This window comes from Nicotiana tomentosiformis, chromosome 10 (genome assembly GCF_000390325.3).
Source record: "Nicotiana tomentosiformis chromosome 10, ASM39032v3, whole genome shotgun sequence".
Taxonomy (NCBI): Eukaryota; Viridiplantae; Streptophyta; class Magnoliopsida; order Solanales; family Solanaceae; genus Nicotiana; species Nicotiana tomentosiformis.
The window spans coordinates 6,764,198-6,783,242 of NC_090821.1; the positions used below are offsets into that span (position 1 = coordinate 6,764,198).

At 35.4% G+C, this 19,045-nt stretch overlaps 1 protein-coding gene across 5 annotated transcripts; it reads left to right on the forward strand.

Moving 5' to 3' along the window:
• Nucleotides 1-516: 516 nt before the first annotated feature.
• On the forward strand, nucleotides 517-17,466 carry LOC104114179 (cleavage stimulation factor subunit 77). Of its 5 annotated transcripts, none has more exons than XM_009624557.4 (24): nucleotides 517-636; nucleotides 859-887; nucleotides 978-1,085; nucleotides 1,182-1,244; nucleotides 2,766-2,875; nucleotides 3,357-3,457; nucleotides 4,360-4,421; nucleotides 4,550-4,690; nucleotides 7,877-8,005; nucleotides 8,292-8,338; nucleotides 8,857-8,920; nucleotides 10,213-10,333; nucleotides 10,441-10,499; nucleotides 10,580-10,648; nucleotides 12,233-12,373; nucleotides 12,663-12,727; nucleotides 13,069-13,165; nucleotides 13,860-13,919; nucleotides 14,306-14,458; nucleotides 14,622-14,688; nucleotides 14,772-14,873; nucleotides 15,310-15,465; nucleotides 16,315-16,503; nucleotides 16,799-17,466. In XM_009624557.4, the coding sequence occupies exons 3-24, from the start codon at nucleotides 1,032-1,034 to the stop codon at nucleotides 16,975-16,977; spliced, it is 2,229 nt and encodes a 742-aa protein (XP_009622852.1). In that variant the 5' UTR covers nucleotides 517-636; nucleotides 859-887; nucleotides 978-1,031; the 3' UTR covers nucleotides 16,978-17,466. The 5 variants fall into 5 exon arrangements, with proteins under 5 accessions (XP_009622852.1, XP_009622854.1, XP_009622851.1 ...); XM_009624559.4 differs by having other exon boundaries at nucleotides 536-722; nucleotides 4,366-4,421; XM_009624556.4 differs by having other exon boundaries at nucleotides 537-722.
• Nucleotides 17,467-19,045: the final 1,579 nt, after the last annotated feature.

The following is a 19,045-nucleotide window of genomic DNA, read 5'->3' on the forward strand; positions in this document are numbered from 1 at the left end:
TGAACTTAAATAAGTTTGGTACAAAATTATTATTTTTATAATGAACTATATAAATTATTAATTACAGCGAAATCCCATTAGAGAATTACGGCTCCTAATTAAAAAGAAAAAGTTAACTGATATGAGTTCAGAAAGATATTTAGCCTACAAATCAGAGGCAAAAGTAAGATGCACAAAGGATTAAGCTGATAAGGGAGCATATTCATCAAATATTTAGTTGGTCGTAATAAATGTGAGCTATTTTATAAATTATTAAAGTTTGGGGTAATATTTAAAAAAATTTAAAAATGTAACGGTCATGTTTTGGCCCAAAATCAGCAATTTAGGTGATTTTGGGAGTTTGAATTTTGGATTTGGGATTTTGCCAAAATATGAGCAAAATTAACATATGTTTGCTAAATAAATTTCAAATTTATTTTGGCAAAACTGGTGGCCAAGCGGTCCTAAATGCCCAACAAATTTAAGTGGCACGAAGCCATTCCGCCTTTTATATATTTAATGAAAAAAATTACTAAAAGGAGGTTGATTTACTAAATTTGTCCTCATCGGAGCTTATACTAATTCGGCAAACAAAAGGAAAACAGAGGAGAGCAGCAACTAAACTCGAAACCTATCGTTGCAGCGTTGCTAATATTGGTATGCTGCCAAATTCCCTAACTGAAACCTGCGAACGGCTAAACTCCGGCGTAGGCTCGACGAGTTTTTGTCACATCGACATTGCTGTTAAGAATCAATTTCTGCTTCTTTTTTTACTAGATAATTACTCTCTTGAATTTCTATTCTTTAGTAGACCTTGAAGCATCGTTATACCTCTATGAATTAATGTTATTTATATGTTATTTTTTGTTTTATTTGCAGATTCTAGGGTTATGTCAAGATTGAACTGGGTAATTATCAAATTTACCAAAGGCTGAATTTTTATTGTAATGCCAAGATGAACGGTGTTGTTTAGATATGAAAATTTGTTTTATTTGCAGATTCTTACCAAAGGTTAGATTTTTATTGGAGGATGAAACAGTAGGTAAAAATCTATGACGGAAAAGTATAATGTTGAAGCTGCAGAAATTCTTGCTAACGAGGCACTGGTAACTGTTTAATTAACATAATTAATTAGGTTTAGGGGAGGGATTTATTGTATGCATTCTTATTACATTACACTTTGGTGTATTCTTTGTATATAGCGCTTGCCAATTTCAGAAGCAGTGCCGATATATGAGCAACTTCTGTCCACGTTTCCCACTGCGGTGAGTCCTATATTAAGTACTGCCCGCTTGCTCGATTTATAGTTGAACAAGAAAGCTTTTGTTGCCAGTATCCTCACCATCTCTTAATTCTGTTTATATTATTTTCAACATTATTAGTAATCCTTTTACTTTATCAGGAAAAGAATATTAATTTATCTTGGTGTGGGGTGGAGTGCAGTTGCTAGTTAGTCTGCTAATGTAGAAAACAGAAGCTAATCAATATTTGATCTCGACGCAATTACTGATTGAAAGGAAAAGAAAAAACAAAGTTAAATAACCCCGCTTTGCTTGTTCGTCGTGGCCGTGCTCATTCATTTGCTAGCATTTACTGAGACTCGTCAGCTGGAAAAACAGCCACTTCACTTGTTTGAACCCATGACGCACGCCTAACCCACACATCATGCACTGGGTTCTTACTACTAGACCAAAGCTTACATGTTTTCAAGTGAAATCTTTTCTTCATTCTACATGAATGTTTCATTTATCTTGCTGTAGCATATTGAAGGCTGGATTTATTCCATCTTTGTGCATCCAACCTCAACCATTGGTGAAATGTGGACAATTCTTTGACAAAATTCATTGACAGTATTTGGATTAACTTAGAGCCATAACAAGATATGTATATTTGGATTAACTTAGAACCATAACAAGATATGTAGAATGTCTGTTAGGTTCTTCTTAATTGGCTAAATTTACCCTCTCAGCCTGCTAGGTCAATGACCATTGGATAAGGAATGCTCAAGAGGGGGATACCAAATGAACATTAAGAACTACACCGGTACAGATCACATACATTAGGAATAGGAAACATTATGGTAATTTAGAATATTCTGTTCAACATAAAGCATGTGAGTTAAGTCACTCACCTATTTTGATTTGGGAGTGAAAAGAGTGTACTACTCTAGGAGCTGGATGTGCCAAACTTTATTTAGGTAGTGCAATGGTGTTAGAATGCTCGAAAACTTGGACGAGGTCCAAATGTTTCCTTTGTGTAGCGGTTCTTCTCGTTCTCTATCTCTGCCCGAGAAGGAAATTTTGTTGACCATTTTTGTGCATGTCCTTGCCGAAGGGCAACACTAATCTTCTATGTATCGTTCCAATTTATCTGATGTCCTCAAAGGGACTTCATTCTATCTCCGTCTCAGACTAATATATCTATTTCCAATAAGCGTCAAACATAATATATCTAATTTGCTCATGCTTTAATGAAGAATCTAGACTAATTGACTTTCTCAGTATCATTACATGTGCTTGTCAATGAACTGAGTTTTTGCTTTTTTGTAACTGCACGGCTGTTTGCACTGGCTGATGCCTTCTGATGAAATAAAACTTTACTTTACCTGATCCAACAAAAAAGAAATGCCAAGCTTTAAGTTCTCAGATTTGCATATTCACGTGAAGTTGATTTCCTCCTAAGTGCTAGGAAAAGAAGATATACAATGCCAAATGTATGATTAGGAAGAATTTTTTTGGTGCTTGAAGACGCCATCCGTTGCTGATGTTATCTTTACTTTTATCTAGGCAAAATACTGGAAGCAATATGTCGAGGCACACATGACGGTAAATAATGATGATGCAACAAAGCAAATATTTAGTCGCTGCCTCTTGAACTGTCTACAGATTCCTCTTTGGTATGTTTATTCCGATGATATTTTATTTTCTTGGAGTTTCTCTTTTCCATGTTTCTTCTCGTTAGTGAATCTTTTCTTGCTCTCACATTTTGGTGTGGAATGGGGTTGGAAACCTGGGAGTTTCCGTGGCTGTTCAACCCTTTGCACTTTCATGTCAATTAGTAAGGACTAAAGTAACATGAACGATATTGATGGCGTGGGAAACTGCTTTGGAGGTTTAAAAGCAGTTCTGGTCTTTTATTGCTGAAGTTCTAAAAGTTATTCCAACCTATAGTGACTGGTGGTTTTACCTTTTCTCCTTGCAAAGAAAAGCATGGACTACAGTGTCGAAATGTATGCATATTTATGTGGTTTGGCTGTCTGATGCTTCACATTTTAAGCTGAAGATCCTGTTATTTATTTACCATGACAAGATCATTATTCTTTTGTTGAATTTTCTTTGTCATGCATCAGCTCAAGAGTTTTCTTGGTGATTATTCAGGCGCTGTTACATCTGCTTTATCCGGAAAGTCAATGACAAGAGGGGGAATGAGGGTCAAGAAGAGACAAGAAAGGCTTTTGATTTCATGCTTAACTATGTTGGTACGTTATCTTTAAGAAATATTCGAAGAATGAAGAGACCAAACTGATGCTAATTTTGCATCCTTATCCAATCTATTATGCTATATACTGTGTACATGCTTTCCCTTTACCCTCCTCTTATTCCTTGCCAATAGTTAGACTGGTAGTATGAAATTTGCTTTTAGAATTGGACTGACCTTGATATATTTCATCAATTTGAATGAAACCATTGTTTAGTTTACAAAGATAAGAAATGTCAATAAAATGGAGTAGACTCTTTTCGGTCTTTTTTTCTCCTACCAACCATGGTTAGAAACTTTCTTTCGCTTTCCCCTATATTTCCTCTTCATTTTTTCTTTCTCTTTCCATTTCGATAGTCTCCAAACAGATCCATAAAAAAATAAAAGCCCTTTAGATTAAGCATTTGACTTGACAAAAAATGAAGGATGGTATTAGCAAGATCGAACTTTTGACCTTAATTGCTTCTCATCAGCAAGAGGAAAATCATGGCAGTTTGATATTGTAGCAATTGGAAGGAGAAGCAAAGCTACTGTCATTACACTGTACCTCAATTAGCCTTCCCTCTACAGCTTCAAATATCTTGGACTTAATGACAACACAATTTTCGAGTTTATAACAGCATCTTTAGACGACATCATGTTGATTAAATTGATGTTTGTTTATTAACTCAACATTGCATTGGAAATTAAAGTATGAGATGTTGCATTTTGAGATAGTCGTTACAAAAATAAAGGTGTGATTTGGGTTTGGAACTCGTAATTTCTATTTTTAGTTATTTGCTACTCGTGCACTTCATATTTCCTATAGCATGATGTTTTACTTGCTAACACATGCATTATGGCATTGTGATATTTCTGTTGTTTTTGCAAAGTACTTCATTTTCCTAACCCATGTTTTAACAGGAGCAGACATTGCATCTGGTCCAGTGTGGATGGAATACATTGCATTTTTAAGGTCTTCGCCTGTATGGGACACGCTTTCTCAATAAACAATACCTTGCACATATATGTATTATGTACAGACACACAAGCATAAATATGTTTTGTTAGTTATGTAGCCTTAAGGTTAATGCTGTATTAGATGATGATGTAGGCTCAAACCACGCAAGAAGAATCACAACGAATGACCTCTGTGAGGAAAGCATACCAAAGAGCTATTGTTACCCCAACCCATCACGTGGAACAGCTTTGGAGGGACTATGAGAATTTTGAAAATTCAATTAGTCGAGCCTTGGTAGGCCTCTCCTCTCTACACATGTTCTCAGACTACTGTTAGTTGATTTTATATTGTTGGCCAGCAATGTAATGGGTCCCACTTTCAAAGGAAAACTGTTATCATTACTTTCAGAAGGAAAAGACACTAATATTCACTTGATAAAAAAAGGAACATCCTCGTATTTTCAGTTACAAAAGTACATGTATGTGTTTGTGAAAATTGTGTGTAAACTCTAGTGAAAAATTTATTGGACTTTTGTGAATGAGTATTACTTTTTTGTATATGCTATTTTAGGTGTGTTATTGGTTGATACCAAAAAAAAAAAAAAGGGAAAGAAAAAGAAAAAACCTAAAAGAAAGAAGAACAAGAAAGCAGACCTGGAGACCATACAAGCATGTTGTTTTTCCGACTATTTGGAAGGAGAGGACCCAGAGATGTTTCAAGGAGGGCATCATCAATACATGTCCTAAAGCATAGATATTTATGTAATCTAGCATTTTGGTGTAACTTGTCTGATGTATATGATGTCAAAAAAATGTTAAGAGTACATTAGTGCTTACAGAACAATGAGACGTTGTAATCATTGAAATAGCTGTTTCATAATGCCTAGCACTATCTTAATGCTTGTCAGTTAATAGCACTGAAATCCTTTGCTTCTGATAAAAGAAAATAACAAGAACCCAGTTGGAATATATTCCGTAAGTGTTGCTGATTGATTTTCTATTTGTCAAAATAAGATAGACTTATCTTCAAACTCATGGGCTGATTAGAATTTTCTCTCAGCGCACTTTATGATCAGCTTACTAGGCTATGTACCTTTTTCTTTATTTTAGTAAAACCCAAACCCCCCAAACCCGTCTCGCCAGGGGCAACAATATTTTCCCACTTCTGTCCTGGTTGACTTGAACTCCCAATCATTTGATTGAAAGTTTAGTGCTCTTATTCCTATAGCAGCTTAATTTGTCTTTCTAGGCGATTTACCTACTCTATATGTATGTTAGCATAAGATCCTAAAGCGTTATTATTACAGGATTTGTTGTTCTGTATACTCAATTTTTTTTTAATTCTTATATTTATTGACTTGAAATATTAGGTTTTTACTTAAATACTTGTCTAAGTGATTAGTGGACTTAACTTATAAGTCTAATCAACTTTATTCTTGAAAATCAAATCAGACTGCATTTTGTTGATATCTTTTTGGTGTAAATAGGATTGGATAGATGATAGTGAAACCCTACTAGAATTCATAGTCTCTTTTGTATAGACACAGAGTTTTTTTTTTTTTGTTATTTTCTGGGATGTAACCACAACACTCTCTTAGTGCTGATTTTTTGATATCTATAATACCTTACCATTTCAAAAAAAGTCTAATCAACTTTATTTTGACCTATAAAAACAAAAAAAGAGGGGAAAATACCGGAAGTAATTAATACAGTAGCCAAGCAAATACTTAACATAACATGTTTTGAGGTGAATGAAGTGGGAGGGGAATTGTGAGCTCTCAAGTTCTAATCCTAACAACAGTCAGCAGAGACCAAAAATACTAGGTGATTTTTTCCCATTTGCCTAAGCCTTGGTGGACGGAGTTACCTGATACCTATGCTGATGGAGGCCACTAATACGCGGCGAAATAGTCATAAGTTTGTCCAGGCACCACCGTGATAAAAAAAGCAAAAATGACACAACATAGTTTGAGGTTCTCAAAGGCTAAAGAGGTTGATGCTTGACTTGATATGCTAGAGGCCTTGATTCTCACATGGATTGTACTTTCTCTTGCTTTGTCATGCATTCTCCAACATTATTTTCTAATTTAGCTAGAAGAATAGCAGATGATCTTAGGAAATGACCATGTAGACTTTCTCATAAAGCCATCTGAAGGTGATTTGTTTCTTAGACAAGAAGAGAAAATAGAGAAAGAGCTTCATATGTAACATTTTTAGTAAATCAAGCTGCAATCAACCCAACTACCATGGGAATAGGATCAAAATATATTGATTTATCAAAATAATAAAAGTCCATCATGATGAAACTTTTCTTTTTTGATAAGATAAATAATTTTATTAACAATTGGGGAAATCCCGTATATAATCCATATATCAAAAGAAGAGAACCTATACTATAATATGGTTCTCAACAAAGGAGGTCCAATCCTCTATACAAATAGGGACTTCATGAGTACACCAAAAAGAAACTAGAGACAAAAAGCTCCTTTGGAAGTTTACAAAATCTTGTTCCACCCCTTCAAATGTCCTCCTATTTCGCTCTTTCCAAATAACCCATATGATAGCTAGGGGGGCAACACTCCATACCCTTGGACTTCTCTTTCCCCTCATGTGAGTCCAACTATGCACCGCCTCTTTCACTGTGCCTGACATCACCCGTTGCACCCTAAACAAATTAATGACCAACCTCCACAAACAATTAGCCACTTGACAATTGCGGTAAAAGATGATCTACATCTTCACCCGAGTATTTTGCACATGAAGCACCAACTAACATAGGTGATCCTCCTCTTTCTCAGATTTTCCGTTGTCAAAATCACTCCCCTTGTCGCCAACCACACAAAGAAACACACCTTTCTCGAAGCTTTGGGGATTCAAATAGAGCAATGAGGGAAATTTCGTTCCTCTCACTAATAACCTCTTATAGTACGATTTAACAGTGAATCTACTCTCCCGCCATCTCCATACATCCGGTGTATTGTTTGGTCTGTCCAACCCATACAAAATCTCAACCAAACTGTGAAATTCTTCCATCTCCCAATCTTGTAGGTTCCTCCTGAATATCAAATCCCAACGAACTACCTCTTCACGAGACCTACAAATTTGTTGGATCGTCATCTCTCTCTGGCAAGATACACTATATATAGTTAGGAAAAACTTCCCTCAACTCGTTCTTCCCGCCCCATTATGATGGAACTTAATTTGGTTAATCTAGTAAGTTATTTAGAAAACTGCTTTAAGTTTCTGCACTTTATCTTGTTCCTGAACTCTTCGTAGGAGGATAGATCTACCTTTTGTTTAGCATATTCCACTTGGTTATCTTTAGAAGTCATCTACTCGCTCATATTAACTTTCAGATGACATTACTTTAACCTTCTTTAATTTCTTTCAAAATGTGGCAATCTTTCTGGTACAAATGTTTGGCATGTATGCTGATAGTAGTAACTGGTATTTGAGATATTCTCTGTTGATTATATTGCAGGCAAAAGGGCTGGTGTCTGAATACCAACCAAAATATAACAGTGCGAGGGCTGTATACAGAGAAAGGAAGAAGTACATTGATGAAATTGATTGGAATATGCTAGCGATTCCACCTTCCGGCACTTCCAAGGCAATTCCTTAAGTATCTTTGATAACTTTTAAATTACAGTTGAATCAGGCCAATTAGATAGCACATTTCACCACCCCATTTTGTGGGCATGTTCAACATCTTCATGTGTGTGAGATAGATGTTTAATGGAAATGTGTTATACTCACCTCAACTAGTTTCTTGTGGAGACTCTCATGTAATCTAAAAGTGATGACATAAAAGTTTTACAGGATAGTTCTGTGTCTCTCAAGTTGCACTTATACTTCTGCATGTTTTCTTACAGCAATCATTTTTCATGTGTCTGCAGGAGGAAATGCAATGGATGGCATGGAAAAGACTTCTAGCATTTGAGAAGTAAGGGACGGTCCTGTAACATCAGTCGGTCAGCTAGATTGTGATTTTGGTCTCATGGCTAGTTAAAAGACATTTAGTTTAGTCGAAATTAGTTATTTCCTCTCTGATTGTTTTTTTAGTCCCTAACATAAGACATAAGTCTGTAATTTCTTTTGCTTATTGATACTTCACTTGCTAATGCTTTAACCATGTAACTTGGAGTTATAACAGAGGCCCATATAAATTTTGTGTAGTTCCTTATTCCCGAATGTTCACATTAGCAACTGCTGAATTCACCTATTATACTTCTTTCTATTCTGGAACTAATGTACTTGTTTGGCGTGAAGACCTACCTGATTTCCAACTGTATAGATACTTCTAATATTTTGTTATAAAAGCAAGAGTTTATACTTTTCACACATGTTGCTGCCTTGTTACTCTCCTTTTCCTTTTTAAAAGTCAGTTCTTATCATGGATTCTTTTCTTTTGAAAGTAAAATCGAAGATAGTCTCATCTAATTATTCTGGTCTTCATGTCAGAGCAAACCCTCAGAGGATAGACAGTGCTTCTGCTAATAAAAGAATTGTGTTCACATATGAGCAGGTATAGGAGACATAAACGTTAAAATATCGTTGTCTCTTTACTTAGATTTTCATTCTTTCCTTTTATCTGGCCAATGGCAATGTAGAGTTTTATGTGTGTGTGTTCTATTCTTCTATGACTTATATAGTATCTTAAAGTACTTGCCTTTTTGATATGTGCTTTTAATAAAAAATTGAGAGACCTTTTGCTTAGCAACTGTACCTCACTTTCATTCAGCAAATCTCTTCCTATTGGACGGGAAGCTCAATACTTGCAACCTGAGGGTTCCTAGCTGGCTAGCTGTGAATTTCTTCTTAACTTTTTTGATACACGGTGTCTATGTGGTCGTGCACACATATATTTAAAATGACATAAGCACCTGACAAGAAGATCTGTAAAAACTTGTGGCTACTATGCGGTCGTACACACATATCTTTAGTAGTGACATAAGCACCTGACAAATGGATCTGTAAAGATTTGGAGTGGTAGTTGCACAACCTTGTAAACATTTGTTACCTATCAAAATAAATCATCTAAACATTAATTGTTAGAGTGCTTTTTTAAATAAACTTCTAAAAGTTCAGAGTTTCTTCTTTGGATTAATCTAAAAGTTTTCTTATGTATCTTTACTTGCATCCATGAATTAGATAATCGGCTCCCGAATGTTCCCTAGGGTCTATCACCACCATTGAGTAGAAAAGCTCTGAGTACGTTTACTTTATTTGCAAAATTACAAGTTTGAAATCGCCTTGATCTGCTGAAGCAAGATAAAGAATCATAACTATCATTAGCTCTGAGACAAAGGATTACCTTGATATCGGCGGAGTCTTAATAAATTGTTGGTTCTGCATTCATGCACAGTTTCATTGGAGCTGCTTTAGTTTGTTTAAGGACTACTTTGTACTTCATAACTATGCCATCACATTAGTTTTATTTAGTTCTTTCTAGAATGGTGATTAGCCTCATTAAAAACTTGTTTTTTTTGGAGTCCTTTAACCGGATTAAAGACTTGTATTCAGTGCAGTGATAAGCGAATCAGAGAACTGCAAGTTTTAGATAACTCCTAAATTTGCTGTAAAAGTCAAATTATTTTGTATTGGAATGAAATGGACCTCTGAATAGAGCGTAATGGATACATAAGATTTTCATACAGTCAACCCCAATAAATATAACATTGAGGTATAGTTGATTGAAACATATGATATTCTTGTTGTTTTTTCTTATTGAGGTGGTTTTGGGTATTTGGTTGCTATTAGCCTATGTTTGATTTCTATGTTCAAACCAGATTTACTGATCTGGATGTTCTATGACAGTGCCTCATGCATTTGTATCATTATCCTGACATATGGTATGAATATGCCACATGGCATGCAAAAGCTGGTTCAATAGACTCTGCTATCAAGGTTTTCCAGCGAGCTCTTAAAGCTCTTCCAGGTATTTTTCTTTTTTCTTTTCATGCTTGATGACAAGATGATACTTGTCTTTTCTTTTTGATGTTATTTTCCTCTGATTTTAGATAATTCTTTGCCTCTTATGCTTAGACTCCGAAATGCTCAGATATGCTTATGCTGAACTTGAGGAATCACGTGGAGCCATTCAGGTAAATATGCATCCATTTACTTTCCCTCAATATACAGTTTTTCGTATTTCAATTTTCCTATGCTGCACGTTCTGGTGCAGGCTGCTAAAAAAGTATATGAAAATCTTCTGGGGGATGGATCCAATGCCTCAGCACTGTCACATATCCAAGTAAGACCACGAATCTCATATGAGAATCATATGCATATTTACTTCTTTCTCTTTGAGATGAAAATTTACTATCTTTGGTTCTCATAAAGATGAATGCAATCATATTCATTATAAACATGATTGAGAAAGTAAGTCCTTGAAGTTGAGTTCTTTTCTTATGCTTTTAACACCAAAAACGTGGGAAGTAATGATTTGTACGTAATGTTTAAATGCTCAGCAGGCACCATACTATTCTGCATCTGGATAATTCGCTGGTCTCTGGCACTCTGCTATCGTTATCATCTATGATCGTAATCCTGGTCTTTATAGCTCTTATAATTGTTAGTTTACCCCCCCCCCCCCCCCAAAAAAAAAAAAAAAAGAAGCTCTTCTAGTTGTTAGTCTTCGTGCTAGCCATTTACTTCTAGTAGAAAAAGTTAAAAGACTAGAACACGTATAAATTCTCAACGAACAATCATTTTGCAAAGTAGAATTCTCCTATGTATCAATCAGTATATACTCTTAGATGAGCTACTGAACTTATCAAGCTTAATAAACTGAGAAATAAGGAACATTAAAAGTCATTCCATCTTGGTTGAACTAAACTGAATAGAAGGACAATATTTCTCTTCAGAGCTATTTCAGGCTGGGTAAACCAAAGCATCTTCTCCCTTGCTCCTTTGAAGAAACAGAAGGCAAGATGGAGCTCAAAACATGGAATGCATGGTTTAGCTAAAACAATAGTACAAGAGAGTTGCACTTGGAGAGTACAACTGTAATAGCCCACGGCTGGTGGTTGAGCTCGAAAGGGGGTTCGCGCTGTAACTTGCCTTAGGCAAATCCCACATAGGAACGAGGAGGGGAAGTTAGGGGCCATATGAGGGTGAGTGTAACAGCCTGACGATCACTAGCGGTTGAACTTCAAAGGGGGTTCGCAGCAAACTTGCCATGGAAAGTTCCACATCGGAATGGGAGGGGAAAGTTAGGAACCATATGAGTGCGAGTCTAGATACAATTGAAGCGCTTTTTGGGTTAAAGCCCAAGGGGACAAATCGTGATGCTTAGAATCCTTGAGGTGGCCCAGAGAGTTTGGGCCTAAGGGAACAATACCTTGGCAGTTGACCCTGGACGTGACAACATCTTTGTGATGGATCAATAATATGTTTACCTTATATGTGGATTATGTTCATGGGACGTGGGAGTAACAAAGCAATTCGCGTTGTAGCTTCTATGATAATTAGATAGGACGATTTTCTGTTTGATCACTCAAATGTTCGACTAAGATAGTAGTTTTTTTAGATTATGAGCAATTTTTCTACGAGTAAATTTTATAATATTTCAGAAGAAATTATTTTGTTTGGAAATAAGTTCAAAAGTTAAGTGCAAGAAATTCTTTTTGGACTATTTTAAAATTACGTTGAAGAAATTAGGTCATATTTAAGAAAAAGTTGTTAATAAATCCTTACACAACATAGTTATTACTTGAATTGATTAACTTACATCCCAATTAGTAGCTAACATGTCAGTAGACAGTGTATCAATTTGCAACTCGCTTATGGACTAGCATTGAAGTTCATTTAATTGTTCTATTCCTTGATGCTGCAGTTTATAAGGTTTTTAAGAAGAAGTGAAGGAGTTGAAGCAGCTCGCAAATACTTTCTTGATGCACGGAAATCTCCAAATTGCACTTACCATGTCTATGTAGCTCACGCGATGATGGCTTTTTGTCTTGACAAGGATGCAAAGGTGATTAGGACTATCTTAATTTCAAATGTTCCAAGCATGGGATAGGTGCATGGAACTTGATAGGGAATTCTGTATCTAGAGAATATGTCTGGAATTCTAAAGCTATCGCCCACAAATTCGTGTATTATAATTTCATTATCTGTTGGATCGTACATGTTGAATTTTTGATATTTTAAACCAAATTACGCAATCCTAACTCTTTCATTTCAAATTTAATTGGTCTATGATATGCATTTATTTTTGTATATGCATTTAGATGATATGCATTTATTTTTGTGCATTCATGCAGATGGCGCACAATGTTTTTGAAGCAGGGTTGAAACGCTTTATGCATGAGCCTGGATACATCCTTGAGTGAGTCTCCTTTTCTTCTAAATAATAAATGCTATTGTGGAGGAGTGATTGCATGATGTTCCCGTGAAATCAGGAAATTAGGATTTCTGTCGTAAAAGTTTTGCCATCATTTTGAGAAGAGGTAAAGGTTAAATTAGTGATAGCCCTTATTTAAAAAAATGCTATCAAACGTTTTTCTTAATGGTGTGCCAAAACATTAAACGACCTTCAAAAAACCGGAGGGAGTAGTTTTAAAACATGCAACACAGGTATTGGTGACATTCTGCCTGGGAACAAGTAGCAAGGTTTGCTTTCTGTTCTGCTCTGAGCGCAAATAACCATGAGCTAATTAAATTTTGCAGGTATGCAGATTTCCTTTATCGTTTGAATGACGATAGAAACATCAGAGCATTATTTGAACGTGCATTGAGCTCACTCCCCCCAGAGGAATCTGTTGAGGTTTTTTTTCTATTATTTTCTTAATTGTCCGATATTGCAGTTTTTGCTTGTTTTCAGAGTGTCTTTGGACGAGTAATGCCGGTTTAGAAATTGTACAATTCTTCCCTTTATGTGTGCTCATTGATGTGATTCGTTGGTTTTACTTACTTTTAAGTGGATGAGCCTGAGTTCATCTCTCGTATGTTTGGTGATTTCTTTCTGCTAATGATTCAAAAGATGTGGAAGGTCACATTCTAAGTATCCTTTGTGTTTTTACTGTACATAGCTCATATATTTCACTGGGATTTCCTTGTCTTATCTGCCTGATAGCATGTACTGATGTAGCAGTGTTCAAATGTTAGTGTAGAGGTTGTACTGCTCCAAAATTAAGACGCAGATCGCTAAGTGCTTCTCAGCATTTTTGTATTCCGGACTAATTTTCTTCCCTCTATTGGTGTAATATATCCAGTCAAGAACTCCAATAATATAAGCTAGGTGTCATTATGCTGATGTGAGACTGTTAGCTCTGGTTCTTAGGCTTGTTGGAGTCTTTTTGATCATGTGGTGTCAGGACTCCTAAAGTGGGAAAGCTGGAAATTCTAATTTAAATATCTTGTACACGACCACTCTTCTCTGTTTTCAAAATCTAACATTCTTGTGACCGCTCTTGCTTAAATGACATCGTACTGAAATAATATACCTATTCTTTATGTAGGTTTGGAAAAAATTCACTCAATTTGAGCAAACGTATGGAGATCTTGCCAGCATGTTGAAGGTAAATTTATGTAACATACAGAAAATTTGATGCAATACATTCTCTTGGTTTTTCTTTTGAACTTTGTGGATTATTTTCTAGTGCAAATACAAATTAAACTAGTTTGGTTTGAACTATTGGTATGTCCAGGTGGCAAATCCTCTAGATCGTATTCCTTTTTGCATTTAACAAGTATTGGTATCCACCAACATAAGAACTCTAACTACTTGATTACTTTCTTTGACCATTAAAGAAATATGCTAATGAAATGAACTTAGGATCAGTTTCAGTCAATCTGTTCAGCTAAACACCGGCAGGGAAGTTATATTCAGAATATCCCTCTTTGGAAGGCATATCATTACATACAGTTATTACATCTGCGTTCACCCTATTGCTTGTATTGGCAGGTTGAGCAGAGAAGGAAAGAAGCTCTTTTCAGAACAGGTGATGATGGAACATCAGAGTTAGAGAGTTCGTTACAAGATGTTGTATCACGCTACAGTTTCATGGATCTGTGGCCTTGCTCTTCAAATGACTTGGATCATTTAGCACGCCAAGAGGTTGTCAGCATATGTTTTTGTGTGTGTGTGTGTCACACAGTTTTTGATCTAGCAAGCAGAAGAGTCTGATATTCAGTTATTGTTACAAGGGCACTATTATCATTTTTCAAACGTTATCTTAACTTGCACTTTTTGCCTATTTGCAATTTTACCCTCCTTTCAGTGGCTCGCGAGGAACATCAACAAAAAAACTGACAAACCTACTCTTGGTATTGAGGCAGGTTCTGCAGGTATCATTGTTTGGTTGATTTAATACAGAATTAAACTCATGTTTTGAATTGTGACTATCTAACTCCTGGTCTCTTGATCTTAGATAAGATTTCTTCTGGTGTTTCGTCCAACACAAATCCCCTTGCCAAGGTTGTGTATCCAGATACTTCAAAAATGACAATTTATGACCCAAGGCAAATGTCAGGTATACTTTTGGAGCTTCTTATTCTATTCGGCGGTTCTTTGCTTAACAAGCTCCCAAACAAATATACTGTTTTTTCAAGTCCTGTGAAACAATTGTTTGACTCTGAAGTTTAAGGTGTGATTAACAAACTTAGGAATAAATGGTGCAATATGTTTTGACTTCTTATTCAATAAATTATGCTTCTTGATGTCATCAACAGATTCTCTTTTTCTGCTAAAAGGATAATTTCTAACCTTTTCGAAGACTTTGAATTTTTAAAAGAGTTGCACATGATTGAGATTTCAATCACACCTTCAGGTCACAGTTGCCTAAACTATATCCAGATAGGGTATAGTGAATAACCTTTTCTCAATTTTCATCGAGAACCATTTGAAATTTTATTATAAACTATAAGTTTGCATCTCTTTATGTTTGTTGGATGATTCTGGTTTTCTAGGTCCTGCTGCTCTTGCAGTTCCATCCGCTTCAGGCACCTTGCCTTATTCTGGTACTCCATTTAGCAGTGGTGGACCACCAAATGCTCTTAATGATATTCTGAAATCGTTGCCCCCTGCATTTGCAGCGTTCATGACAAATTTGCCAGCTGTTGAAGGTATAGTTCCATGTTTTCCTCTTCCTTTCAATCAAATCTAACAGTCACTTAACCTTTGAAATCTTAATCAAGTGCTTTATAAAGGTTATTAAAATCGCTTTTACTCTTTTGTTAGCTTTCTTTTTTATTAAATTACTACCTTACACTTGCATGCCAATAGTGGTCTACCAATTGAAGAAGGCGCGGCATCTTTCATGGAAAGACTCTGGAGCTTCCTTTTTATTTAAATGTCGGAATTGCCATGTGTGATTTTAGTTCAATTCCTTTCTTCCATTCTACTTCCTTTATATGATGTCTGCTTTTGTGTGTGGGGGATCCAATAGGTCATCAATTGAGTCTGCTGCAGGTGGGCATAGATCTAGAGAGAAGATTTTTTTTTTATGTGAATGTTTTGAGTGTTTTAATCTCAACTTTAAATGAAAATCAGCAGTCAAATGAAATAGCAACATAGTATATGAAAATGATCGGACTGGAGCTAAATTAGTTGCACAAGGTCACCTTGGTGTTATAGTTGTCTAATAAGGAGATTATATCTAAAACTATTGAAGGACAGTAAAAGGTGAAAAAAGAACTAACTTTTTTTCTTAAACATAATCTAATTGACTAATTGTACCTATACTTTTCTTAGATGCCTCAAAAAAGACAAGAGAATCGGTAACTTGAGTACATGCTGTTAAAAGTGCTTTTTACAGAATTTCCCATATTGCAAATTATCCTAAAATGCTGTCTAAATATCGAACTTCCACAAACAGCAATTACCTCTCCTGGAGGATAAGGCTGCTAATTGCTTCCTCTATTGGAAAGTATGTGTTGCTCCTTAATAACTTGAGTTTTCCCTGGAACTGCTAGGTCCTACTCCTGATGCTGATTTTGTGATATCCGTATGTTTGCAAAGCAACATTCCTTTAGCAACCGGAAAATCAGGAACCGCCTCTCTGCCGTTGCAATCAGGCCCTGCTCCATGTACGAGTGACATCTCTGATTCAAGCAAATTCAGGTCGAGAGACAGACAGCCTGGAAAGAGGAAAGACATGGACAGTAAGTAAACATTTTCCTATGAGATGCTTATGTTTTTGTTCATGCTATGCCCGGGAATGTGTCTCATCACTGCCCCACTGTTTCACCAAATCATTGTTTGTTTTCACTTTTCGCTCTTCACATGCAGGCCTGTTTAATTCCTATTATTCGCTTCATGTAATCCACAAACTACTTATTCCCTACTGTTGTTTTTGAAGTTTGCAATATGTGGCCATGCCCATATATGCCTTCGCATCTTGATGCTAAATATAATGTGTTGTTTATAACATACAAAGACTTGGTTAATTTGTTGCAGGGCAAGAGGATGATGAATCGTCGACTGTACAAAGCCAGCCCCTTCCTAGAGATGTTTTCAAGATTCGCCAATTACAGAAAACCCGTGTTGCTAGTTCGTCTCGAGTTACTAGTTCATACACTGGATCGGCGTCGTATGGCAGTGCTCTTTCTGGAGACCTCTCGGGCAGCACTGGTTGATAAATTACAAAACCCTGCCGTTTGTTTCTGGTCATTCTATAGTGCACTTTATTTGCAAAGATGGAGTAATATATATCATTACATGTCAGTATAAAGAACTGTTCCCTGTTCAAGAAAGCTATACATGCAGCAAAGAACGCTCTTCGTCTCTGCGACTGCATCCACATCAGTCAGTGGTGGAAGGTTTCCGAGAAGGTGTCGGCCTCTAGCCCAACAATGGAGCTAGGTGTATACAACATGTCGATATTTCTTTCAAAAGTGAGATACCGGCTTTCATAAAAGCGATATATTATGTAAAGTAACTGACTGAGAGACATAACAGGACATTGTTCTGGTGGTTACTTTATCTACAGTCTAGCTAGAAATGATAATCTTATTTCATAGTGTGATGGAAATATTTATTTTTGTTTATGTTGTTGCTTTCTGGAATTATGAATTTGTTCACTTGTATTTAAAGACCTTTTATTGAAGTTGGACTTTGTGCGTGAAGACTAGTGAGAAGCATTTGATATTCCTGTTGTAATGATTTCCACATAATGTCTCAATGTCTTTAAAAAAAATTTAGAAAGATTTAATATCTAAATAAAAATTATACTAATTAAAAGGTACTCCCCTATGTTCCATTTATGTGAGGCATTTTTCTATTTAATAATTTGTTTAAAAAGGAGTGATATCTTTCTCTATTAAAAGATAATTTAAATTTAAACTTTTCATTTATTATTAATGAGATAATTTATAGTCACAATAATATTTGTAGCTTATTCTAAATAATAAATTTTAAAAATCTTTCTTTTAAAAACTGTATCCTATCTAAGGAAAGAGATACAAGCGAAAATCACTGCATGTTTAAGAAATGATCCTCCTCTTAAGAGCAGAGGTAATTGAATTAACATAAACTTTAATTAATTCAAGGAGCAAAAAGAAGAGAAGAATAGATTGCAATGATTATTCATACGAAGCATTGAAAGAGAAAATGACTGGGTTTACTCTTGTTTAATTTTATGACCTATTTTATTTAAAGAGTTAAAAAACTTTTCCTTTGACAAGAATTTTCTTGCATTTTCAAATATTGAGTATTAATTACAAAAAAATGCGACTTCTAGTATTGATTAACATCCCGAACTAATAATGAACAATTCTTGATAACATAGTATTATTTATTTTTTGATAAGAAGTAGTGGTCAAATCAATTCCACCTTTTGATTGGTTGGACGGCAGCAAGAAGTCATAAACACGTAGATCACATGTTCAAGTTTTTGCCAAATACAATCAAGTTAAGTAAAAATTAAAGAAAGGTTTAATTAAAAAAAAGAGTATATGTACTAATCATATTACTATTAGAGGCTGATGGAGCATATAAAGAATGAATGCATCAAATTTATATCTTAAATCGGCCTGCCTCTAATTAAAATGCAAATTATAGAACCTAACGTATACCATTAAATGGAGTAAAATAATTACACAAATAAATTAGTAACATAATGCAAACTATAGAGCCTAACGTGTACCATTTTGTTCCAATCATTTTCCTGTTGAAAATCGTAGAATTTTTCTTTTCTTTTTTGTGACCTCAAATTTGTGGATTGGAGATTACCTATTCCGTTAAAGAAGGGAAACACGAATCTAGCTGATGTTTACTTAAGTAATCTTTTAATTTCCTACAATTTTGGACCGACTTTCCTACAAGCTATTTTATATAATCTCCGCGTATTAATTTTTCTTAGTATTATAAACAGACTTTTCTCCTTATATATAATTACAAGAAGTACTCCTCCAATGGTTAAGGAAAACAAAGAAGCTTTAGCTAAATCTGGCCTTTGGAAGATCCCAAAGGACGTGAAAAAGATCGTTTTTGTTTTGCTTTTGTTTTTTGGGAGCTAGGGGGCTGGGTTTAGAGTACTAGAGAAAAAAAGGGTAGGTCGTTGGAATTATGAATGACATTACTGCATACCTGAGAAATCGTCCTGCATTTTAGAGCAATATTATTGGAAGTAATTGAATCTTTAATTCAAAAACAAAAAAGAAGAGAAAGGCGATTTTTCTTCTTCTTTTTTTTTTTTCTTTTCCC

What these genes read in the sequence shown, in the direction of transcription:
- LOC104114179 (XM_009624557.4), top strand. Translation starts at nt 1,032, where the DNA reads ATGACGGAAAAGTATAATGTTGAAGCTGCAGAAATTCTTGCTAACGAG. An exon ending in GTCTTGACAAGGATGCAAAG is followed by an intron (nt 12,374 to 12,662) that starts GTGATTAGGACT and finishes GCATTCATGCAG; the next exon opens with ATGGCGCACAATGTTTTTGA. An exon ending in AAAGAGGAAAGACATGGACA is followed by an intron (nt 16,504 to 16,798) that starts GTAAGTAAACAT and finishes AATTTGTTGCAG; the next exon opens with GGCAAGAGGATGATGAATCG.